This window comes from Mauremys mutica, chromosome 18 (genome assembly GCF_020497125.1).
Source record: "Mauremys mutica isolate MM-2020 ecotype Southern chromosome 18, ASM2049712v1, whole genome shotgun sequence".
Classification (NCBI taxonomy): Eukaryota; Metazoa; Chordata; order Testudines; family Geoemydidae; genus Mauremys; species Mauremys mutica.
Window position 1 is genome coordinate 8,986,528 of NC_059089.1, and position 25,449 is coordinate 9,011,976.

The 25,449-nt window shown below is 49.1% G+C and overlaps 2 protein-coding genes across 4 annotated transcripts in view; one reads left to right on the forward strand and one right to left on the reverse strand.

Annotated features, from left to right (window-relative positions):
* FAM166A (family with sequence similarity 166 member A) overlaps window positions 1–21,036 on the forward strand; it is a 65,218-nt gene extending 44,182 nt beyond the window's left edge. For 2 of the 3 annotated variants that reach the window (XM_044992157.1, XM_044992158.1), the window contains 2 exons: window positions 10,834–10,951; window positions 20,898–21,036. In XM_044992157.1, coding sequence (XP_044848092.1) covers window positions 10,834–10,951; window positions 20,898–20,983 — 204 coding nt within the window. In that variant the 3' untranslated portion in view covers window positions 20,984–21,036. The remainder of the gene's footprint in view (window positions 1–10,833; window positions 10,952–20,897) is intronic. The other variant, XM_044992159.1, reaches the window with a different exon arrangement.
* Window positions 20,975–23,268, reverse strand: TUBB4B (tubulin beta 4B class IVb). Its single transcript, XM_044992160.1, has 4 exons — window positions 23,082–23,268; window positions 22,853–22,961; window positions 22,666–22,776; window positions 20,975–22,207 (listed from the first exon to the last, which is right to left on the reverse strand). The coding sequence occupies exons 1-4, from the start codon at window positions 23,136–23,138 to the stop codon at window positions 21,147–21,149; spliced, it is 1,338 nt and encodes a 445-aa protein (XP_044848095.1). The 5' UTR covers window positions 23,139–23,268; the 3' UTR covers window positions 20,975–21,146.
* Window positions 23,269–25,449: the final 2,181 nt, after the last annotated feature.

The following is a 25,449-nucleotide window of genomic DNA, read 5'->3' on the forward strand; positions in this document are numbered from 1 at the left end:
CCACTCCCCAGTCGCTCAGAAAAAGCAAGCCTTGGGAGCACCCTCTGGTAGGCCCGAAGCGGTCGCTCTGGCCCCAACTGAGCAAGCTTCGAACCAGGCCTCTAAACCAGACAAGACTGCTAGGCCCTGGTCTGCTCATGCCAGCCCCGCGCAAGGGTCCGCACAAGTGGAAGAGGTTACGTTGCCTTCCACTCCAGATACCTTTGAGGCCGCCAGAAGACTCATCGAAATGACAGCTCAATGAAGACCTCTGAGTCATAGGCATTAGTGCTCAAAATATCAAACAAAACATTAGAACATGCAAAGAATGGAATGGAAAAGATGACAATGTGGTTGTGTGAATCTGTGGTATTAGGGTTACTAATTTGTATTACCTCCTGCCTCGGAACCCCTAGCTGGGGACCAGGACTCCATTTTAGTAGACCCTATACAAGTACAGAACCAAAACATGGGCCCTGCCCCAGAGAGCTGAAGCCTGGAGTTAGGTGTTGTGATGTTCAGCCTCACAGTGTCTAACTTTTAGGTGCCAGAAAAATCCCAGTGATTCACAAAGCCTGAGTTAGGCACCAAGGGTCCCTATACACTGAATGGGATATCCAGTTCTGGAGTCTGCACATACGGTGACCAGACAGCAAGTGTGAAAAACCGGGACAGGGGGTGGGGGATAATAGGAGCCTATATAAGAAAAAGACCCAAAAATCAGGACTGTCCCTATAAATTCGGGACATCTGGTCACCCTACCTGCACGTCAAGAAGGATGATCCTGGAGAAAGTTCAAAGGAGGGCCACAAAAATGATCAGGGCTAGGGAAACAAGCCTTATGATGTGAGGCTTAAGGAACTCGAGCTATTCAGCTTCTCAAAGAGAAGGTTGAGCGGCGCTTCGGTCATTGTGTGTGTAGTGGGATGTACTTACACAGGGACAAGAACGGATAGTGGTGGCTTTTCAACCTTGCTGGCAAAGGCATAGCAAGAAAGCTGAAGCGGGACAACTTCAACCTTGAAACAGACCCACTTTCCTGCAGTACAGGTGAATAATCATTGGCACAGTGTACTGGAGAGGAGGTTCTTACAGTGCATGGAAAGTTGAAGACAAGATTGGATATCTTTCTGAAAGTGAAAGCTATACTTTAATCCAGCTTCCAGGAGAAGTTCTGTGGACTATGTGTGGTGGAGGATCAGGCTGGATGGTCATGGCTAGGCTTGGAAGCATTACATTTTTATTGGTAAATGTCAGTAAACATTGATTTCACCATACACACACAAACTAATGAAAAAATTATTTCCATTGATAATAGCTGAAATTTAGACAGGCAAAATAAGAAAAATGCTGCTTGAGAACTTACTAGAGTTTGATTTAAAGATATTTTCCTTGTATATTTTGACATGCAACATTGATTTTAACCATTATAAAGCTTTAATTTTTTGAATTTCATACTCTGTCATTAAATAACTATTGTCTGACACCCCCCACCCCATAATTTCCTATAACTGAATATTGACATTGATTAAAAATGCTTAAAAATAAACATGGATATTATCCATTGAAATTATAAAACAATAAAAATCTAATTCTGCTGAGCCTACTCATGGTCATCCCATCTGGCTTTCGAATTTGTGAATTTATGAATCTCCTGTTCATCCCCTTCCCTTGTGAGTTATGGGGAAAGTAGGATTGCATGCATTGACCCAACATGGTAATAACATTAGTACCTCTGTGTGACAACCTCTGGCAAAAAGCTAACCCCTATAAACTTGGCAACTTTATCTGGTACCTTTGCTGCCATCATCCAGTATTCACTCCTTGTCTCATTTAGATATAAAGTATTTTCTCCACAGGACCTGGAAACTCAGAGATACACTCTAGCATGTGGTAATTATGTCTCATCTCTTTGAGATGTGATATCCTAGTAGTACATAGCAAGCTTAGTCTTACTTTTGTTTTCACTAACTCTATCTTATTTATTGTACTAAGAACAAATATAATCTAACGTGGAACCGGAAGTGTTAAAGAAATAATTTTATATACCGAAATTGTTCATCTTACCCTGTCCGTCTTGAGCATCTCATTTAGTGACAAAGATATTGTGTTGTCACCTGTCTGTGTGTCATGTCATCTCTCACCACCAAACCTTGTTGCTTTGGAGTCCCCCATCTTCTCCCAGGAATTTCTCTCCACCAAAGCTCACCATGTGGGAAGCTTTTTTAGTTAGGGATACTTCAGAGCCCTACCAATCCTTCTTCTCTTAGCCCACTTCTTCAGGCAAGGATAGCCAGACAGTCTGTCTGACCTCCCTGATCCTGATGCCCCGTCACCATTCCCAGATCCCCCTCTCAAGATCCTTTCTTTCAATTCGCTCCATGCTTGATCAAGCCCCCCAACATCTCCACCCCCTCTGGGGATGTCACAAGCCTTAGATGTTCCTTCACAAGTTCGTATCATGATCATGACAATAATCTAAACTTATGGTTCAGGGCTTCAACCGGTGTTCTGATAATTAGGCCTAATTGTGAGCTCACCTGTAAGAAGTGAGTGTAGATTCACAAGATGTTACAATAACCTATAAGAACAAATATAGGAAAAAGTACAAAAGGTAGACAGACACTGAATTAGTCCAAACAGAAAGGCCGACTGCTGTAACTCTGTGACCAGGAAGAGGCAGCTGAAAGCAGTGCCCTAAGCAGCCTGATGCAGATACTGTACCTCGGGCAATCCTCATGCCTAAGTTTGGTGTCACAGAAGGTGACTTTCAGGTGCTTCTTTGCATGTCGGTTACTCAGGTGGAAAATGGAGCCAGCTGGTTTTTGAGGGTTTGGTCAGAGTCACCGTAAAAAACGGTTATTTATGTTAACTGTAATTGTTGTTCTTTGAGATGTGGGTGCAGATGTGTATTCCACTGACTCAGGTGTGTATGCACCCAGCACATCAAAGCTAGATAATTTTGCCTAGAAGTACACATTGGCACAATACACCTTCCCTTTCACCCCTCATAGCCCCTCCTGTGGAGTCTACTTAAACAGTGACTGCAGAACTTCCTTTCCAAAGTCTGCATCTTAACTAGCTGCAGTAGTAATAGCATAGCACTTAGTAAAAGTCTGCACAGAGGACCATGAAGTGGCCCAGCAAATGTCCAGTATGGAAACATTACAGAGAAACTCAATGGAAGCCGCTTGAGCCCTCGTCGACTGAGCCACCAGCCTGTCTGGAGGTGTGGCCTGGGCTAGCCTATATGCCATCATATAGCAGGAAGTGTTCCATCTGGAAATTCTCTGGGCTGAGACTACCTGACCCTTCATCCGCTCCACACAAGACAATCTCCCATTGTTCCCAGAGTGAGGGACAGCTCTTAGGGAAGATGATGTTGTGAGAAGTTAGAAAGGAACACCCGAGGAGCTGATGAATGGAGCCAGTGGACATTTTTCTTTAGGGGCAACCTACAGTCTCACTTCTATTGAGAAAAATGGGAGATGGTAGCCATTTTGAAAGAGGGAAGTTCTTCATGGAATTCTCTGTAGCAGATACTTCAGAAGTTTTTAGTTATGAAGAAAAATTGCAAAAAAAATTACCGTTACACTTTTAAATGTTACTCCTTTGCACAAGATTTCTGTGAGTTCTAAGGATTTGGAAAGTATGAAGCATCTGCAAACAACCTTTTGATTCTGGACAGAGTTAAGGCTGTCAAGATCTGACTCAAAGACCAGAAGGGACCATTGTGATAATCTAGTCTGACCTCCTGCACACTGCAGGCCACAGAACCTCACCCACCCATTCCTGTAATAGACCCCTAACCTCTGGCTGAGTCACTGAAGTCTTCAAATCATGATTTAAAGACTTCAAGTTACAAAGAATCCACTATTTACACTAGTTTAAACCTGCAAGTGACCCATGTCCAACGCTGCTGAGCAAGGAAAAAAAAAAGCCAATCCAGAGTCTCTGCCAATCTGACCCGGGGGAAGATTCCTTTCCAACCCCAAATATGGTGATCAGTTGGACCCTGAGCATGTTGACAAGACCCACCAGGCAGATACCTGGGAAAGAATTCTCTGTAGTAGATCAGAGCCCTCTCCATCTCGTGTCCCATCACTAGCTATTAGGGACATTTGCTACTAGCAGTCACAAATCAGCTACATGCCATTCTAGGCAGTCTCATCATATCATCCCTTCCATAAACTTATCAAGCTCAGTCTTGAAGCCAGTTATGTTTTTTGCCTCCACTGCTCCCCTTGGAAGACTGCTCCAGAACTTCTCGGCCCTTCCAGTCCGCCTTCAGCTAGCGGTGTCACACCTGCCATCACTGCTGTCTCTACTCTTTGAACCCCCATTGCTCCCTGGACTGTAGCATCCTCTTCTGGGCACGGTCCTTTGGCTGTGCCCTCACTCTGGTATTCCCCACCTCCAGGGGACTGGCAGGCCTTAGTCCCACCACTTGCCTCAGGGGCAAACTGCAGTCTGGATACCAGCCACTCTCCTCATTTGCAAGTGGGGTACAAGGGGGGGGCAGGTCCACCTGCTACTCTGGGTCCCGACGCAGCGACCCTATAGCCGGCAGCCACCTACTGCCCTCCTCCAACCTGCTGCCTATTTCCCTGGGCCACTTCCCCCGTAGCCCTAGCACCCTCTCAGCCCTTGTAGCAAGGCCCCAGCCTGGCAGTGGTCAGCCAGCAGCTCACCCTCACATTCTGCTGCCTCTGCCCCTGCCCTGCCCAGCACTGCTCTGCATCTATCTAATCTATCTATGGCGCTTCTTCAGGCAGCCCATCCTCCTCCCTTGCCTTCCAGGGAGAGACTCCCGTCTGCTCTGCTGAGCAAGCCTTTATATATGGCCCTTGCCGGCCCTGATTGGCTGCTCCAGCAAGCCTTCCCCCTATTGGTGGGCTCAATAAGCCCCTTCCTGATTAGTGGGTGCTGTGCAGCCTCCCTGGTGCTGCTTTTAACCCCTTCTTCTCTGTGTGTGGGGCAGTTGCCCCACAACTCTCCCTCTCTGGTATTTATTCCTCTGATGCAATCATATATCCCCTCTGCTTTCATTCTGTTAGGCTAAACAAGCCAAACTCCTGGAGTCTCCCCTCCTAAAATAGGTTTTCCATTTCTCTGATCATCCTAGTAGCCTTTCTCTGCACCTGTTCCAGTTTGAATTCATCTTTCTTAAACATGGAAGACCAGAATTGCACACAGTATGCCAGATGAGGTCTCACTAGGGCCTTGTATAATGTCAATAATACTTCCCTATCTCTACTGGAAATATCTTGCCTGATACATCCTAGGATTGCATTAGCCTTTTTCACGACTGCATCATATTAGCAGCTCTTAAGCCTGGTCTACACTAGGCGTTTAAACCGGTTTTAGGAGCGTAAAACCGATTTAACGCCACAACCGTCCACACTAGGAGGCACCATATATCGATTTTAATGGCTCTTTAAACCGGTTTCTGTACTCCTCCCTAACGAGAGGAGTAACGCTAGTATCGGTATTAACATATCGGATTAGGGTTAGTGTGGACGCTGATCGACGGTATTGGCCTCCGGGAGGTATCCCACAGTGCAGCAGTGACCGCTCTGGACCGCAATCTGAACTCGGATGCAGTGCTCAGGTAGACAGGAAAAGCCCCGCGAACTTTTGAATATTTCCTGTTTGCCCAGCGTGGAGCTCCGATCAGCACGGGTGGCGATGCAGTCCGAAATCAAAATAAAGAAAGAGCTCCAGCACGGACCATGCGGATGTGATCGCTGTAAGGGCAGGCAAATCCGTTCTATCAGCGCTCCGTTACAGAAGATGAAATTCAGAATCCTTTTTTAAAAATCTCCAGACAGACGCCATAGCAGGGACTCAGCGCACTGCAGCGTGACAAGCGTAACGGAAAGCCAAAGAATCAAATGGACGCTCATGGACTGGAGGACTGAAGCTATCCCACAGTTCCTGCAGCCTCCGAAAAGTATTTGCATTCTTGGCTGAGCTCCAAATGCTTCTAGGGTCAAACACAGTGTCCGCGGTGGGTCAGGGCATAGCTTGGCAATCTACTCACCCCCCCACCCACCCCCAGAAGCGAAAGGGAAAACAATCCTCTGACTCTTTTACATGTCACCCTATCTTTACTGAATGCTGCAGATAGACACGATGCTGCAGCCGTCAACACCAACATTCTCACTCCCCCCCTGCCATGGGTGGCTGATGGTACAAAAGGACTGGTAACCGTCCTCGTCATCAGCCTATTGGCACATGGGGCAGTAACCATGCTGACTAGCATCCGTCAGGTCGATCAAGGGCTCCTGGCTCTAATTTTTTATGGTGGATGGTGCAGTATGGCTGGTAACCATCGTCATCATAGCAACAGGGGGCTGAGCTCCATCAGCCCCCACCCTTCATGTGTAAAGAACAGATTCAGTTGCCCCTGGACTAGCAGAGGGATGCTGGGCTTCTCTCCACACTGCTTAATGTCCTGTCTGGACTATCATAGCAGCTGGAGGCTGCCTTCCACTCATTTCTCACTAACAAGTCACCATGTCTTTTTATTCCTGCATTCTTTATTACTTCATCACACAAGTGGGGGGACAATGCTATGGTAGCCCAGAAAGGCTGGGGGAAGAACAGAATCAACAGGTGGGGTTGTTACAGGAGCACCCCCTGTGAATAGCATACATATCAAGTTTCTGCAGGATCTGACACAGAGCAGCTGTGCTCTCTGGTTCTATGATACAGTGGTTATCTAGTACACTTACCTATATTCTAGGCAGGACTGATTCTATTTTTAGATACCAAAAAGAGGGATTGACTCAGGGAGTCATTCCCAATTTTGGCTTTTGTGCCCCTGGCTAAGAGCAGCCAGGGGCACTTATGACAGCAGCAAATGATACAAAAGGACTGGTAGCCATAATCATCCTCACCAGTTCCAATTTATGGAAGGGTTTGGATGGTGCAGTATGACTGGTAACCATCTCTGCTGTCATGCAAAAGCAAAAGCATGCTTCTGTGTAGCGCTGCTGAATCGCCTCTGTGAGCGGCATCTAGTACACATACGGTGAGAGTCACAAAAGGCAAAACAAGCTCCATGATTGCCATGCTATGGCATCTGCCAGGGCAATCCAGGGGGAAAAGGCGCGAAATGCTTGTCTGCCGTTGCTTTCCCAGAGGAAGGAGTGACTAACGACATTTACCCAGAACCACCCGCGACAATGATTTTTGCCCCATCAGGCACTGGGATCTCAACCCGGAAGTTCCAAGGGGCGGGGGAGGCTGCGGGAACTATGGGATAGCTAGGGAATAGCTACCCACAGTGCAACGCTCCAGAATCCGACGCTAGCCTCGGACCGCGGACGCACACCACCGAATTAATGTGTTTAGTGTGGCCGCGCGCACTCGATTTTATAAAATCTGTTTTACAAAACCGGTTTATGCAAATTCGGAATAGTCCCGTAGTGTAGACGTACCCTTAGTCAGTCTGTGATCAACCAATACACCCAGGTATTTTTTCTTCTATCTCTTCCAACAGATATATCCCCAGTTTATGGCAAAAATTCTTCTTGTTAGTTCCTTGCACTTTTCACTATTAAATTTCATCCCATTTCTATTACTCCAGTTTTTAAGGTCATCCAGATCTTCTTATATGATATTCGGCAATATATCCCAACTTTGTGTAATCTGCAAATTGTATTAGCACACTTTTTGTGGGAGTGAATGAAAATTTTAATTCATAAAAATGTTAAGTAAGATTGGTCCCAAACCCAATCCCTGAGGAACTCCACTATTAACCTCCCTCGAGCCTGACAGTTCACCTTTCAGTATGACACATTGTTGTCTCCCCGTTAACCAGTTCCTTATCCACATTTCAGTTTTCATATTAACCTCTGTATGCTGTCTAATATGTAGCTCACACCCGAGAGTGCCAAACTCAGGACAGTCTGTCAGGAAACAGGGCAGACACCTCAAACTGGTGGTACAGTCTATAATTAAGTCTACATTTATGTCACAGAGATCATGGAAGTCGTGACTTCCAGAGACCTCCATGACCTTTTCTGCTTCAGGCTCTGGGGCTGCAGGACAGGAGCTAGCAGCCAACTGGGCCCTGGCAGGTTTCCAGCTACAGGCAACAGCCTCCTCAAGGTACCCCTGCAGGGTTCCTTTGACAAGCAACAGCCTCCTCAGGGGGCTCTCCTCAGGGTTCCAGCAACCAGGGACAGCCTTGCAGGGACTGGGGGAGAGAACCGTGCAGCGCCCAGCCACCACGGTAACAGGGGAAACCATGGAGCTGCAGCAGCAAAAGTCACAGACAGGTCACGGCTTCCATGAATTTTTATTGCCCGTGACCTGTCGTGACTTTTACTAAAAATAACCATGACAAAATCTTAGCTTTATCTATAATTAGATCTTACCAAACCAGTAACAAGCAGCACCCTGGATTATTATATTAGCCGTACCGTCGAGGCACAGATGGTCCCCTTAGGCTCATACCTTGTAAATAACTCATTTCTCTTCTTAGTGAATAAATCCTTAGGTAGTTTACAATAGGATTGGCTACAAGTGTTGTCTTTGGTGTGAGATCTAGGGTGCAATTGACCTTAGATAAGTGACTAATCCTTTGGGACTGGGAGTAACCTGAATAGTATTGTGCTTTTTGCTGTAAAGGACCAATTATCACAAAGACAACTTGCCTGGGTGGCAAGACAGATAGTCCCAAGGGGACTGTCTATGACTCCATGTTTAAACTGTCACAGTGCCTGAGGAGTTTATACTTGACACTTGTTTGGTGAAATCTAAATGTAGGTCTCACAGGCAATCTGGGGGGTTGTGCCCTGTTTCGTAACAGCTTGTCCTGAGGTTGGCGCTCACGCTCGTGAGCTACTCCAGACAGCTTGACACTTTATACTTGACAAGAATTATGGGCCAGCACCTAAGTTATGGCTGAGAAGTACAGAACATGGGACGGGGAGTGGGAGGGCAGTGCTGTGTCAAAGATCACCTTTGCACTTCCACAATCCTTAGAGACTGATCTGTACCAGGCCTTCAGAGAGTCCAGGCCAGAAGAGACCCTGTGATCATCTAGCCTGACCTCCTGTATCACACAGGCCAGAGACCTGCCCCAAAATACTTCCTAGAGCAGAACTTTTAGAAAAACTTCTAATCTGGATTTTAAAATTACCTGTGATGGGGCAATTGGTAAACTGTTCCAATAGCTAATTACTCTCACTGTTAAAATGTATGCCTTATTTCCAAGCTGAATTTGTCTACTTCAGCTTCCAGCCATGGGACCATGGTATATCTTTATCTGAAGAGCCCATTCTCAAATATTTGTTCCCCATGTGGGTATCCAAACATGTCCAAAAGAGGATAGAGTGGTTTTGTGTTTTAGCATTTTTCTGTGACATTATGGTCTCGAATGAACTCACACAGAAAAATAATGAAAATACAGCAATCAGAACCCTGATGATGGGCACCTGGAGCCGAGACCTACGTAAATATGGTCATGGATGTGTACATGTACAAAAGGGGAGTATATAAAACCCGATACCTGAATGTTCACATGTGGGGGCCAGGGAGTGATTGTAGGTGGCTTCCCAAAACTTCATCTCTTGTGGTGCACTCTACTGACTGTTTCTTCCATCTTTGTTTCTAATGGTCTCCATAAGATTGTAAGCATGTCAGCATTGCGGGGTGGCTTTCTCTTGTTCCAGTCTCAGGCTGTAACTATGCATGATCCAGGAAGTCATTTTTGCTATACTTTTTGTACTCGATCTCATTTCTTATTATTTCAGTTATCCTTTTCTGTACTAACTTAAGCTCATAAAGTCTCTGTGTGCGAGTCACCAATCTCAGACTCAGTAAAAGAACCTGTTATTAGTGACTGGTGTAATTTGCACTTTAAACGTACCATGTGGGACCCACATGGTCAAACACCTTGAAGAATCAGTTACTGCAGAGAAGTAACTGTTCTTTACTAGCCCTCATGGTTGTAAAGAAAAGCTTTTAAAAGTGACTCAAGTGTAAGCAATGCAGTGATGTCTGCCTGAGTCTGCAGAGAGCCTGGGACAATAGCACTAAGGGCGAGGCGTTGCCCAATGCATCTCAGTGTGATGTTACCTCCAAGCACTGCTCTGGAGGGGTTCCCTCACCATCATCCAGTGGAAAGTTGTTTGTGGCAGGAAGGAAAGGCTGCAGTATGTCTAGCCCTCCCCATCCAAGCAGAGTAACCCCAGCTGCCAGAACAAATGCTGGGAATCCCCCTCCCTCTCTACAGCTGTGGGGTGGGAGGGAAATGGAAGAAGGGAGCCTCACTGCCTGTCCAGGGAGGATGAGAGCTCCAACCTACCTAAAGAGAATTAGTGGCACACTCTTCCGCAGATGACTACTGTGTTGATGGAGCTTCTGCCCCTGCAGGGTTGGGGTGGCGGTAGCAATGCCATAGCATGGTGCAGTGCCACGGGTCCTGTGAGATGGTGAGCCTGTCTAGTCACTGTAATCCATCTGTGACACGGTGAGCCTGGGGCCATGGCTGCCAGAGGCCAGCTGTGCCATGGTGAGCCACGTGTCCCATCGCTGCTGTCCAGCTGTGTCATGGTGAGCCAGATGTCTCATCACTGCAGTCCAGCTGTGTCATGGTGAGCCGGATGTCCCATCACTGCAGTTCAGCTGTGCCACGGTGAGCCAGTGTCCCGATCATTGCAGTCCAGCTGTGCTATGCTGAGCCTAGTGTCCCAATTGCCCTAGTCCAGCTCCAATCTGACTCTGCTTTAGCATTAGTTTCAATTTTGTTGTTGTTGTACAAATGTGGATTAAAAATTGTATTAATTTGTATTGCAACACTTTCAATTTGAAAATAAAAGCTCCTATTTGTTCTTTCAGTTTATGGTAAGAAACCCAGTGTGGAACTTTGGTAAGAGACTACCACAGACATATTGGCCTAATAATAAAATATACACCAGCGCTGGACTGATACCTTTCTACACAGGCTTTGTACCAAGTAAGTTTATTCTCTGACCGAACATGAATCACTGAGATTATTTTTAGAATTATACGTATGTGATGGCCTGAGTCCTGGATCACCCATGCAACACCCATTGTTCTGGGCCTCTACAAACAAAAAGACGGTCCATCCAGTAGAGCTTACAGTCTAAATATGACAGGAGACAACAGCTGGATGCAACAAACAGATGGGAGAAGCACAAAGAAACAATGAGTCAGTGCTGTTCAGCAGGACCGGTCATTGTTACAGCACACCAGCTGCCTAACCACTGTTCATGTTTTGGAGATATCACTGCAAAGGAGAGAGTTTTGAAGGAGGTACTTTTGCAGAAGTTTAAGTATGCTGCTTCCAAGCCTGAGGAGCAGCATGCAAAATAGCACTTGAAAATTTAATAGATAAGTGTCACTGGCAGAGCAGAATCAGGCATCAACATCTTGATAGTGAATAAGAGATAGGCCTGTGTAAGTGTAGAGAACTACGAAAAGAGGATGGAACTAAGGACGGAGTCCTGGGGAACCCACACAGAAGGCTGGAGGGGGGATGAGGAAGCTCGTCCCAAAGAAATGCTGCTGGAGCACTTAGAAAGGTAGGAGGAGAACCACTGTGCACAGTCACAAAAGCCAAGGAAGGACAAGATTTCAAGAAGAGCATGATCATAGAATCATAGAATATCAGGGTTGGAAGGGACCTAGGGTGACCAGATGTCCCGATTTTGGGATCTTTTTCTTATATAGCCTCCTATTACCCCCCACCCCATCCCAATTTTTCACACTTGCTGTCTGGTCACCCTAATGGGACCTCAGGAGGTCATCTAGTCCAACCCCCTGCTCAAAGCAGGAAATGTCAAAAGCCCATCGCCAATGTGAAAGGCAGCTGACAGGTAAAGGAGGATGATAATAGCATACTGTTTCTGAGCTGAGGCCATTGGAGACATGATACTGAAAAATAACTTTGCAAGATAATAGATTGTTTTCCTTAGGGCGACTCTTAAGATGTTATTTTTATAATACCAGTAGCAGACTCCATTAGAATAAGCGAGGTTGCAAATAAGTTGATTATGAATTAGAAATTCTGTGGACCTGCAGTGGGATCTGTGAAGGAACTTATGCATTGCAATGCTGTGTGTTGCGGCGCATAGACAAATCACAGGAACAGCCCTGATCCACCAAGCTGTTAGGCACCCAGGCTCCCTATACAATAAACGAGCAAAGAGAGGTGCCTTAGAATGTGATCCACAAAAGGCTTAGCCGGGAGCCACCTAAGCTAGCCAATGGGAAAGGCTGATGAGACAGGTGTGTGCTAAACCCTGCCCCTCTCTCAGAGATAGGCACCCAACTCCATGCTGAAGGCAGGTGCCCATCTCTGCTTAGCAGTCTGTGCCTTAGATGCCTAAGGCATTTCTTGAGGCAACGAGGTAGGTGCCTGCCTCATTTGACATTAAATAACAGGAGAGGAGGCGATTTAGTTGGGGATTGGTCCTGCTTTGAGCAGGGGGTTGGACTAGATACCTCCTGAGGTCCCTTCCAACCCTGAGATTCTATGATGCCGTCCACCAACAACTTGTATCCCATTGGTCAGAGCACTCAGCTGGGATGTGGGAGCCAAGGATTCAATTCCGCCCTCCCTGGCAAAGGGAGTGAAAGGAAGTGAAACCATGGTCTCCTACTGTTCCGGCGAGTGCTCTAACCGCTGAGCATGGGGATATTCTGACACGGTGCTCCCTCGCTAATGCACTGTGGATAACTTAGGGTACGTCTTCACTACCTGCCATATCGGCGGGTAGCAATCGATTTCTCGGAGTTCGATATATCGCGTCTCATCTAGTCGCGATATATTGAACTTCGAACACGCTCCCGTCGACTCTGGAACTCCACCACCACGAACGGCGGTGGCGGAGTCGACGGGGGAGCCGCGAACGTCGATCCCGCGCCGTGAGGACGGGTAAGTAATTCGAACGAAGGTACTTTGACTTCAGCTACGCTATTTGCGTAGCTGAAGTTACGTACCTTAGATCGAACCCCGCCCCCCCCCAGTGTAGACCAGGCCTAAGAGTGACTGGAGCCCACCTCATAGGTGGCTGCCCTAACTACTAGATTACAAAATCACTCTCTCTGGCCCAATGACTGTTCCACCATGGATAAATACTAAAAAAAGTGGCTCTAAGATCTGTCAGCCGCTTGTGATCAGGAGGTGCTTATAGCTTGCCTATGGACCCTGACAGGATGGGATGCTCGGGTTTTGGCTTTGTTTCTTTACTGGGCAATTGTTTTCCTGCCCCAAAGGTGATCTCACATGAATTTCCACCACAGAGTTCTACTCTGCCACCTCTCCTCTTCAATGTACAAGAAGGCATGGAGTGAAATGCCATAAGTATAGCATCCAACTTCATTTTCCATTTCATCCATCCTTGAAGATGCCATCAAGTGGCTTTCTCATTGTCTAGTTGAAGCTGAGGCATAGATAACATTGAGTTCTTAGCTCCTGCATGAGTGGAATGCAGCCTTGGACTGGTGTCTCAGGGGAAAAGAAATGTTTCCTGCGCAAAGGAATTTTTCCCTTCTTGTAGGTAATTCCATTGTGCCAAAAGTATGGAGTTATTGACAGCAACCCCTACCCTGGACATTTCCGTCATGTATCAGGTACCCTCAGGGTTGCTAGCTTCATGCCCAGCTAGAGTGCACTGCTGTTGTCCAGCTGAGCAGCAACACAAGTGTGTATTACCCAGGCCGAGACATCAGCCACAAGAATGGGGGCACCCAGTCTCCCAGCCAGCTGCCCACACTTGACTTGCAGAGACTGCTGTGTGAAAGCTCAGTGTCAGCAAGGCCTAAACTGTGAACTGACTTCAACAATTGTGTGTTCCTTTTTAACCAGAGGCGACTGCACTGTAGCTCAGGATACCAGATATGTGGGGAAGGAGTAGTGCCCCCACAATGGAAATACTGGGGGGCTGATGCATTCTTCCAGGCCCCCCTCCCCCTTGTTTTCTGCCCCCACATTATCTCACAGAGGTGAGAACAGGATCAGGAGGTAGGGCTGGCGTAGCCATCATGGCACACAAGACCAGGCTGGCCATTGGGGAGCAAGTAGTTCTGTTCTCCCCACCTTCCTGAGGGTCTTTGAGGAGACACCTGGCCAAGGGGAGAGGCACCTGCTGCCAGGGTGGGAGTCAGGGTAGCAGCACCTGGGCAGGGAGCTCAGCACACAGGCTGAGGGGGGTGCACACATCACCAGCCGCCAAGGAACAGCAATAGGAACTGCTGTGATGTCCCTTCCCAGCATGGAGCTATCTGCCATGCCCTCCCCACCTAGCCTTCCCTCGCGCCCCTATCCTACCCTCCACCCCCTCATTCACAGGGAGCTTCTGCCTTTCTCCCCTCCCTTCTGTAAATGAAAACTGAGATCTTCCCCATACTGATGGGAGAGGAGGAGAAAAGAAACAATGAGACAGTGCGAGAGTGCAGCATAGAAACAGGAACAAATTAAGCATAGGCAGAGAGGAGGAAAAAGCAGGACTGAAATTCCAACTGTAAATACAGGCGACTGTGGCTCTCGGGGTCTCCCATAATCTTAAAGGGACAATATGTATCCACGGAGCTACACATTTGTATAAGGACTGTCTCATGATTTCAAGCAGAGATGAGCAATAACCAGCAGTTATGCAACTAGCAGTTGGTTGGTTATAATTTTAGAGCAGATTCCAGGGGCTATGATGGGGAAGCTGGTTGGGACATATTCATGGTTGTGGAAACAGGGTGCAAAACAGAAGATTCAGCAAAGGACTTGTGCTAGACGTTGGCAACAGCATCTGTTAAAAAGACACACATCTGGTAAAGACCTGACAGCTGAGGTCATGAGTGAGGGGCTCAGTGGAGAAATTTGAGAAATGCAGCCACTGTCAGTTTGGGTGCTGGGCTGCGCCTTCTGGTACTGAACGGGACCACCTCTGGGACCTAGAGTGAATGCAGTCTTGCCTTCTTGTTTACAAGACAGGCAGGAGTCTTGCTGAAGTACAGCCCTTTTGTCGCCCTTCAGTTAAGAGTTAAAGTCTGAAGTATAACTAGTCTCAAAGAAAAACAGCCTAATCCACTTTGATAAGTGTGAAATGGAAGCAGCGTTCCCTCAGCACTGAGCCCAAATGCTACAAAAGTTCTGAAACTTCCTAAGCTGTAAGCCCTGTAAACAGCCTAGGTTTTGAAGGAAAAGTGGAAAATTAATCATCTGAATGGTCATACCAGGTCAGACCATCTAGCACAGTATCTTGTCTTCCGCCGGTGGTCAATACCCAATGCTTCAGAGAGAATGAACAGAAGAGAGCAATTATCAAGCGATCCAACTCCTGTTCTCTAGTCCCAGCATATGTCAGTCAGAGGCTTAGGGACAGCCAGAGCATGGTGGTGTAGTCATGAACATCTTGACTAATAGCCAGTGATGGACCTAGCCTCCATGAACCTATCTAAATCTTTTTTTAACCCACTTATACTTTTGGCCTTCACAACATCCACCGGCAATGAGGTCCACAGATTGAATGTGCATTGTGCGAAGAAGTACTTCCTTTTTGTGGGTTTTAAATCTGCTGCCCATTAATTTCATTGAGTGACCCCCTGGTTCTTGTGTTATGTGAAGGGGTAAATGACTGTTCCTTATTCACGTTCTCCACACCAGTCATGACTTTATAGATCTCTACCCTATCCCCCATTAGTTGTCTCTTTTCCAAGCTGAACAATCCAGTCTTTTTAATCTCTCCTCATACAGATGCTGTTCCATACCCCTAGTCATTTGGTTGCCCGTCTCTGTACCTTTTCCATTTCTAATATACCTTTTTTGAGATAGGGCAACCACAACTGTACACAGTATTCAAGGTATGCGACTATCTTTGATTTGTATAGTGGCATTATGATATTTACTGTCTTATTAGCTAGCCCTTTCCTAATGGGTCCTAACACTGTTTGCTTTTTTGACTGCCGCTGCACATTGAGCAGATGTTTTCATACAACTATCCATGATGACTCCAAGACCTCTTTAGGGCGTGGAAACAGCTAATTTAGACCCCCATCATTTTGTATGTATAATTGGGATTGTTTTCCAATGTGCATTACTTTGCACTTGTCACTTGATTTTATCTGCTATTTTGTTGCCCGGTCACCCAGTTCTGTGATCATTTGTGAATATGTTGAACAGCACTGATCCCAACACAGATTTTTGTACCTTTTTCTAACATAACAAAAATGTAAAACTTAAGAATCTAATAAATGTATGTTAAGCTAGATAATCGCTTAAAGAAATATGTATACAGTCTATCCTTTTGGTTAGCTAAAAGCACCAAATTATACCAGCCATTGAGACTCAATCTTTCTTTAAGACTTTAACTAAAAAGACAAAAGCAAAAGATTAAAATTATTTAATTTATTAAAATCAGCCCATCCTATGTGCAAATGACTTGTGCCCCTCTAGCTTTTTCAAGAAGCTTATGGGCTGTTGGATTGTTAGATTATACTGCCCACCCATGGTGCCAGGCTGTGGAGGAGGCATGATGAGGCAGATGACAGGTCATATATATGTATATAGTTCAGAGATGGCCAAACTGTGGCTCACAAGCTACAGGCTCTTTTACCATTAACATGGAGCTCACAGAGCCCGCCTATAGCCCCCCATCCTCCACTTACCAGACTGGGTGGGAGAGCTCAGGACTGCTGCCTTGCAGCAAGGTGGTGTGGTAGGGGCTTCTGCCCAGCAGGGAGGCGGCACTTGGGGCTTCAGCCCTGTGGGGTGCACCTGCCAGGGCTAGGGGCTTCAGCAGAAGCAGGGCTGAAGTCCCAACCCCCAGCTCCTGGCAGTTGTGCCCCAGCTCTCAAACTACTGAAGACTGTTATATATGGCTCAGAAGGCCAGTAAGTTTGGCCACCTCTGATATAGTTTGTTTCATTGATCTGCTGCCATCTGAAAATTTTCACAGGGAGGGGGTTGAGGTGGTGCCTACCCAGCTGGCCTTGGCTACCTGGATAGAGAGGAGGTGACTCTGTAAGGAAAATTCTCCCCCAGATAAAAATGCCAAGCCCTTGACCAGTAGGAAAGAGAGCCATGTTTGCCTCTGACAGTGACACCAGCTTGAATTTAGACTGGTGCACACTGAGGGACCTTTTGGCCTTATAAAATAGAGGCCAGAAGGACATGGTGAGCTAGGCAACCCTTAGTCCCTGCTCTTCTGCATCTGGGCTGCTATCCCTCTTGCCTTCATAGGGCAAGCCGCTGAGGGAAGGAGGCTCAGTGTCACCAGCTGCCATTGCAGGTCAACAGCCCCAATACTTAGGTTATGTCACAAAATGCCATCCCTCTATTTTCTCAAGGAGCAGGAAAAGGGCTACAGCTGTACCTTGTCTAGAGCATTTGCAGACCTCCTAAGCAGCTTCACTGTATTAGGTGTGAAAAATCTATTTTTAATATCTATATTTCATGATTTGATGACAATGGCCCTTCTCCTAGAGAATTCCCTATGTGTGCGGCTACAAGCAGCACATCCATGGGCTGCTCTTTCCTGCACTGATCTGGCTTTTTGCCCTCTGTGAGCATGAGAAGGGGAAAAGGGTGCTGATTTAATTTTCCCTTTCAGTTTGTCCCCATAATCCTCCTTCAGAGCAGGGAGTGAAAATAGGCTCAGGGATTGATCCAAAAATATTTCAAGCAGTTATGATCTCCCTGTCATCAGAGGCTGGTCTGATTGCCTTCCTCCCCACACATGGAACCTTCAGGGCCTCTGAAAGAAGATACAGAGATGAACTCCCCAAAAGCTTCACCCCTCTCTCTTGCATGGGATCCATATGAGGCAGATGAGTCTGTTTCCCATGCAGGCCTCAAGGGGTGTGAGTAGAGTTGCAGCAGAGGGAGGGAGTTTGGCCCCAAGGTCCCTTACTGCTTTCTCCAGTGCAAGAAGTGCCCATGCTGTGTTCAGTGCTCTTCAACCATGGTCCAAGGAAACAGGGAGGAGGTGGAAACAGGCAGCACAGCTGCTGATGCACACTCTAGGGAGGTAGGTGCCATCTTTCATCTAGTGCAGAACCCCTATGACATCACTCCCATCACAGCGGTGAGGAACTGCTTGCCCCAGAGCCAGTTGTTCCAATCCTGCCTACCTCCGTTCCCACCTGGGGGAGAGCGGCCCAAAATGACCTCCCACCCCAGACTGAGGTGAGGGAAGCTGCACTATCCCCAGAGCCAACCAAGCTCCCAATCAAGTCACTCAAGCAGAAGAGTGAGCAGGGTACACAGACCTTTCCTTTTGCCAGTGGGTTTTCTTGGCCCACCTCTCTCCTGAAGCCTGCAGGGACACGAGCCCCTGCAAATGCCTCAGAAGGGGGAAAGCAGAGCCAAGGAAACAATCTCCCCAAGCAACAAAAGCAGTCCTGGGACCCAAGGGGGAATTAGACAACGCTGAACTGAATTGTTATAAATGTTGAACAAGTTTGAAATGTCCCTCCAAAAAACTCTGCAGCTTAGAGGGCTGCATGAGATGCCTTGTGCCAAGGAGGCAAAAAAAAAAAAAAAAAAGATCAAAGGACTAGGGGACCAAGGCATTTGGAAAATCAGAGAAATTCACAAAAATCTGAGTTCAGCACTCAGGCTTCCTAAGAATGGGATTCACAAAAGCCAGCACACACAGCCACCTAAACTAGCCAATAGAAGAGGCCAAGAAGGGGGAGAATGTGCCGTGTCCCAACCTTCTCCAGAGGTTCATGCCTAAATCCAGGCTGGAGGAAGGTGCCTAGTTCTGCTTGGGATTATCACTTATGAACCCTCTGCAAGAAGCTGCCAGCACAAGCTACTCCCCCCTAGCTCTTAGCCCAGTAGTTAAGGTACGCACCTGAGTTGTGAAAGACTCCCACTTCAAGTCTCCCCTCTTCCAGACGGGAAGGCATTTGAACTTGGCTCTGTATGCCCTTAAGGAAGGTGCCCAAGCCACTGGTCTAGAGAATGTGCAGTTCTCTCTGTCTCCTGTTGAATCTGGTCCACTTTGGCTAAATAAACATTGGAGCTGGTGGACTGGATGCCTGCCTCTTTGCCTTATCAGGCAGAAGGGGGGGCTATAGGTGGGGGGGTCTCCCCCATAACTACCTTAAACATTGGGCTAAAAGCCAAGAGCTCCTTCATCTGCCCCCAGCTACTTTCTATGCAGTTAAGCAACATGCGAGTGTATCTGTCACCATAGGGCCTACAGGAGCTCCCCATATTCATGAACTGCTCTGGACCTTACCTGTCTGCCACAAGCAAGGATGCAGGGCACATACCCAAAAACAGAAACTTAGGCCAGGTCTATACCAGGAAATTGGGATGGTGTAACCAGGGCCGTCCTTACCCATACGCAAAGTACACAGCTCCATAGGGCACCAAATTTCCTGGTGGCCCATGCAGCTGCATGCTGCTCCAGCCCCTGCTCTGGCTCTTCCCCAGGGCCCCCACCCCTGCTCTGCCCTGCCTCTTTCCACCCCCACCCTAACCCAGCCCCCACTCCCTTGAAGACTCCAGAGGCAGTCAGGCCTGCACCCACCCATAAGTAGAGCAACCCAGCCCCAAACTGCTCCGCTCCCCTGGCTCCCAGCCATGCCACCAGTGAGTTCTGGGGGACAGTTCCCCCTTCCCCCCAAGCCAGGGAAGCAGAGCAGGCTTGGGCCAGGTCACTCCACTTCCCACAGGAAGTGGCCAGCCCCACCCCGAGGCCTAAGACAGGGCCACACACAGCCCTCCCGCTCCCCCTACAGTGGCCTAGGGGCCAACCCCTCCCCCCACTTGCCTCCCCCCTAAGGCCAGCTCTGGGTGTAACTACTTCACTCAGGTATAAAAAAAATCCACCCCCCTGAGCAAGTTAAACCAACCTAACCCCCGCTATAGACTGTTATGTTGGAAGGACAACTTTTCATGTTGACATAGCTACTCCCGCTGCAGGAGGCGGAGCACCTACACTAACAGAAGTTGCTACACCTTTCAAGTGTAGAGCCGCCCTAAGGAAGCTTCTACTGTAAAAACTGAAGGGCCCATTAAGTTTAGATACCTATAGGATTCCATGGCAGGGAGAGGGATTTTTGCAAGTATCAGCCAGCAGTGCACAAATCTGTGCCTTATGCACCTCCCTCTCTGGGGCTCTAGCCTTAAGTATATTGACTTCCCCCATACGGGTCTGGGCTCTCATTTCTCGTGAGCGCTTTAGATAGTGCTCAACTCTTAAAGGGGACATAGAAGCAAGCACTGGTGCTGTCGTGATAGCCAGATGAGAGCTGAAAGGCCTCATGGTGCCATTAAAAAGGGCTAAGTTTCACCTGTTTTACTGCAAAAAAATTATAATAGGAGATTCCTCCCTATCAGACTTGCTAGCCCCAGTTCCTCCCCCTCCAAAAAAGCCCCAAATTAATAGGCCCCTAACTTGAATCTTGGGCCTCATTTGTGAATTATCAGCCAACAGGAAGGAATTTCAGGCCCTCTCCACCTGAAAACCCCTACAAAACAAAATCAGGCAAACCTGCAAAACTGAAACTGCTGGTGTTCTTGAAAGCACGTTAAGTATGTTGTAAAGACCCCTGCCTTTCATCACGCTGGGACAATGCAAGTTAAGTACAAACTTAGTCTTTTGAAACCATCCACTAATTATGCTGTAAATGTTTGCAGTGTACAGAGTATTCAATACAGGATATTTTGTAAGTTTGCTCTAAATTAGCATATGGAAAGGGTAATTATGCATTTCAGTTCACTAGATGCACAACTGCTCCACACCTCTGGCCATAGCCTTATTTCAGTCCACTGAGCAAGGGGACACTGCAAGTAGATAGCCTTACTTAAGTCCTATCCACAGTAGCACATAAAATTGGTTTTGTTGCAGTATTTTCAACTAAAATTAAGAGCAAAATAGGCAAATGCTTATGCAAAAATAAAACTACTGTCTTTTGATGTTTTTCAGCCCTCAGACACAGCTATGCCTTAACATTTGGCAATAGTACCCGGAAAGCCTACCAGAAAGCACAGAAACAAAACTGCGCGCTGTGAAAAATGCTTTAATTGTGATGTCTGTACAGCATTTGACATGAAGTCATCAGGAAACAGAAGTGGAAGGTACACAGTAAAGACAGGAATAAAGACAAGTTTCTGAATGAGAAGGGAGTTCATACAGCTTTAAACATAATTTACAGGAGTAGCTACTGCACAGGTTTTATGCTGCCTCTTCCTCAGCTTCCTCCTCAAACTCCCCTTCCTCCTCAGCTGTGGCATCCTGGTACTGCTGATACTCAGATACCAGGTCATTCATATTGCTCTCAGCTTCAGTGAACTCCATCTCATCCATGCCCTCTCCAGTGTACCAATGCAAGAAAGCCTTCCGGCGAAACATAGCAGTAAATTGCTCAGAAATGCGCTTAAATAACTCCTGGATAGCTGTACTGTTACCAATGAATGTAGCGGACATTTTCAGACCCCGGGGTGGGATATCACAGACAGCAGTTTTAACATTATTGGGAATCCATTCAACAAAGTAGCTGCTGTTCTTGTTTTGTACATTAAGCATTTGTTCATCCACCTCTTTCATTGACATGCGGCCTCTAAAAACAGCAGCTACAGTGAGATAGCGGCCATGACGTGGGTCACATGCAGCCATCATGTTCTTTGCATCAAACATCTGCTGTGTGAGCTCTGGTACAGTTAAAGCACGATATTGTTGGCTCCCACGGCTGGTGAGTGGAGCAAAGCCAGGCATAAAAAAGTGCAAACGGGGGAAAGGAACCATGTTAACTGCTAGTTTACGCAAGTCAGCATTAAGCTGACCTGGAAAACGCAAGCAGGTGGTAACTCCACTCATGGTTGCTGACACCAAATGGTTCAGATCACCATATGTTGGAGTAGTTAACTTCAGGGTTCTGAAACAGATGTCATAGAGTGCTTCATTATCAATACAATAGGTTTCATCTGTGTTCTCTACAAGTTGGTGTACAGAAAGAGTGGCATTGTAGGGCTCCACTACAGTGTCCGATACTTTAGGAGATGGTACAACACTGAAAGTGTTCATGATCCTGTCAGGATACTCTTCACGAATCTTGCTGATTAAGAGGGTGCCCATGCCAGAGCCAGTGCCACCACCAAGAGAGTGGGTAAGCTGAAAGCCCTGAAGACAATCACAGCTTTCTGCTTCTTTCCTTACAACATCTAATACAGAGTCAACCAATTCTGCACCTTCTGTGTAGTGGCCCTTTGCCCAGTTGTTTCCTGCTCCACTCTGACCTGGAAGAGAGCCATTTTCACATCAGATTAACCCAGCAAGCTCTTTGCTTGCAAGCAAAACGAAGGATGAGCCCCAAACGATTACTCAACCAGGGGAAGACTCCCCCACCCCACCCACCAAGTACTCACTCTCATTACAACTCAGGTATAAGAGATACCACTCAAGTACTTTGAAAGCAAAATAGTAGCAAATATTTTGCTTTCAATTTAGTTAACGTTGCATTCAGATCAGTTAGCTTTGAACTACCGAAATCAGCTTTTGTTCCCCGCTTGTCAATACCCGGTGCAGCCTGAACGCGTCTGCTAAAGGGGAAGTTCCGAGGGCGCCTCTATCTGCCCCCGACCAGCTCCACCTGAACGGAGATACCCGACCGTTTACCCCGCTCCGGCCGCTCCCGCTCTCCCCCGTGGCGGCCAGACCCGCCGCCGGGCCCGGCCCGCGCTGGCCCCCGACTTACCGAAGACGAAGTTGTCGGGCCGGAAGATCTGCCCGAAAGGCCCGGAGCGCACCGAGTCCATCGTGCCCGGCTCCAGATCCACCAGCACCGCGCGCGGCACGTACTTGCCACCTGCGGGAGAAGGAAGCGCGTGAGCGCGGGGCGGCCGGCAGGGGCGGGGCGGGGGCGGCGGCGGGCCGAGCCCTACCTGTGGCCTCGTTGTAGTAGACATTGATGCGCTCCAGCTGCAGGTCGCTGTCGCCGTGGTAGGTGCCGGTGGGGTCGATGCCGTGTTCGTCACTGATCACCTCCCAGAACTGCAACAGACACGCGGGTCAGGCGGGGCGAGGCGGGCCGCCCCTCCCCCACGGCGGCCGTTACTCCCCGGCGGGCCCGGGCCCGGCCCAACCCCCAGCCCGGCCACACACTGCACTGACCTTGGCCCCGATCTGGTTCCCGCACTGCCCGGCCTGCAGGTGCACGATCTCCCTCATGGCGGCGGCGGCACCCAACACCCTTCGACAACGACCGTCACGCAGCAACCCGCACACTAGCTGCGTCACAGCGGCCAACCGCCACCGCTTATATACCAGCGGATTGCGCGCGCACCGTGCCTGCCCCCCGCCCACAGCGACTGCCGCTAATGGTCGCTCATAACGAGGCTCAGCAAAATAAGAACTCTCCGGTCGGTTAAAACGATGTCACTCAAATTGATAATCCCGCCCAATACCACTCCGCTCTCTATTGGTCAGACTGTTTAACGTTTTTCCGTCACAATTAGCAATCGCCCTCCTTAGGGCACTTCTCATTGGCTCGATTGAATGATTGATATCGTGGGTGATTGGCTGTTTCCCTTAGCAATAAACTAACGTCACACTGATTGGATGAAAACGAAGTGTCCTAGTAACCGCTGTTAAGCCCTACTAGGAGCTAGGTGGTGGTTTGCGCGGGGCGCGGGAAGCCTATTCTTGAAGTTGTTTACGTAGGTTACAGGGCGTAGCGGGGGAGTTACGCAGCACAGGCTGCCTGGGAGCGCTACGTTATGTCCGTAAAGGGAAGTTTTCTTTGGTTGCGGAGGACGCGGAGGCAGCGGTTGCCCTGGAAGCAGCAGAATGTAAACAGCGCAAGCAGCTTGCCCAGCCCCCCGCCAGCAGAGCTCCCCCACGAGCCCCTGCCCCCCAACAGACCCCCGCAACCCGCCTTCACCCTGCCCCCCAACAGACCCCCGCAACCCGCCTTCACCCTGCCCCCCAACAGACCCCCGCAACCCGCCTTCACCCTGCCCCCAACAGATCCGCCTTCACTCTGCCCCCCAACACCCCCTGCAACCTGCCTTCACTCTGCCCCCCAACACCCCCTGCAACCTGCCTTCACCCTGCCCCCAACAGACCCCCACGACCCACCTTCATCCTGCCCCCCCACCCCCTCACGGTCACTCTGCCCCACATTAGACCCCCACAACCTGCCTTATCCCAGCCCCCAACAGTCCCCCCGCGACCCGCCTTCACCCTGCCCCCCAACAGCCTCACCTTCACTCTGCCCCCCAACAGACCCCCACAACCTGCCTTCACCCTGCCCCCCAACACACCCCTGCAACCCGCCTTCACTCTGCCCCCAACACCCCTGCAACCTGCCTTCACTCTGCCCCCCAACAACCCCTGCAACCTGCCTTCATCCTGCCCCCAACAGACCCCCACGACCCACCTTCACCCTGCCCCCAACAGCCTCACCTTCACTCTGCCCCCCAACAGACCCCCACAACCTGCCTTCACCCTGCCCCCAACACTGCCTTCACTCTGCCCCCAACACCCCCTGCAACCTGCCTTCACTCTGCCCCCCAACAACCCCTGCAACCTGCCTTCACCCTGCCCCCAACAGACCCCCACGACCCACCTTCATCCTGCCCCCCAACAGCCTCACTTTCACTCTGCCCCCCAACAGACCCCCACAACCTGCCTTCACCCAGCCCCCAACCGACCCCCGCGACCCGCCTTCACCCTGCCCCCCAACAGCCTCACCTTCACTCTGCCCCCCAACAGACCCCCACAACCTGCCTTCACCCTGCCCCCAACACACCCCTGCAACCCGCCTTCACTCTGCCCCCCAACACCCCCTGCAACCTGCCTTCACTCTGCCCCCCAACAACCCCTGCAACCTGCCTTCATCCTGCCCCCAACAGACCCCCACGACCCACCTTCATCCTGCCCCCCAACAGCCTCACCTTCACTCTGCCCCCCAACAGACTCCCACAACCTGCCTTCACCCAGCCCCCAACAGACCCCCGCGACCCGCCTTCACCCTGCCCCCCAACAGCCTCACCTTCACTCTGCCCCCCAACAGACCCCCACAACCTGCCTTCACCCTGCCCCCCAACAGACCAGCCTTCACCCAGCCCCCCAACAGACCCCCGAAACCCACCTTCACCCTGCCCCCAACAGACCCCCATGACCCCACCTTCACCCTGCCCCCCAACAGACCCCCGAAACCCGCCTTCACTCTGCCCCCAACACCCCCTGCAACCCTGCCTTCACCCTGCCCCCAACAGACTCCCGCAACCCTGCCCCCCAACAGACCCCCCATGACCCGCCTTCACTCTGCCCCACAGCAGACCCACCTTCACCTGTCCCCCAACAGATCCCCACAACCCTACCTTCACCCTGCCCCCCAACAAACCCCCAAAACCCTGCCCACAACAGACCCCCGAAACCTGCCTTCACCCTGTCAACCCACAACCCCACAGCCCTGCCTTCACTCTGCCCCCCAAAAACCTGTTTTCACCCTGTCCCCCAACAGACCCCTGAAACC

Coding starts and splice junctions, on each gene's coding strand:
- TUBB4B (XM_044992160.1), bottom strand. CDS start 23,138: ATGAGGGAGATCGTGCACCTGCAGGCCGGGCAGTGCGGGAACCAGATC. Junction 22,962..23,081: donor GGAACCAGATCGGGGCCAAG/GTCAGTGCAGTG, acceptor TGTCTGTTGCAG/TTCTGGGAGGTGATCAGTGA. Junction 22,777..22,852: donor CTACTACAACGAGGCCACAG/GTAGGGCTCGGC, acceptor CTTCTCCCGCAG/GTGGCAAGTACGTGCCGCGC.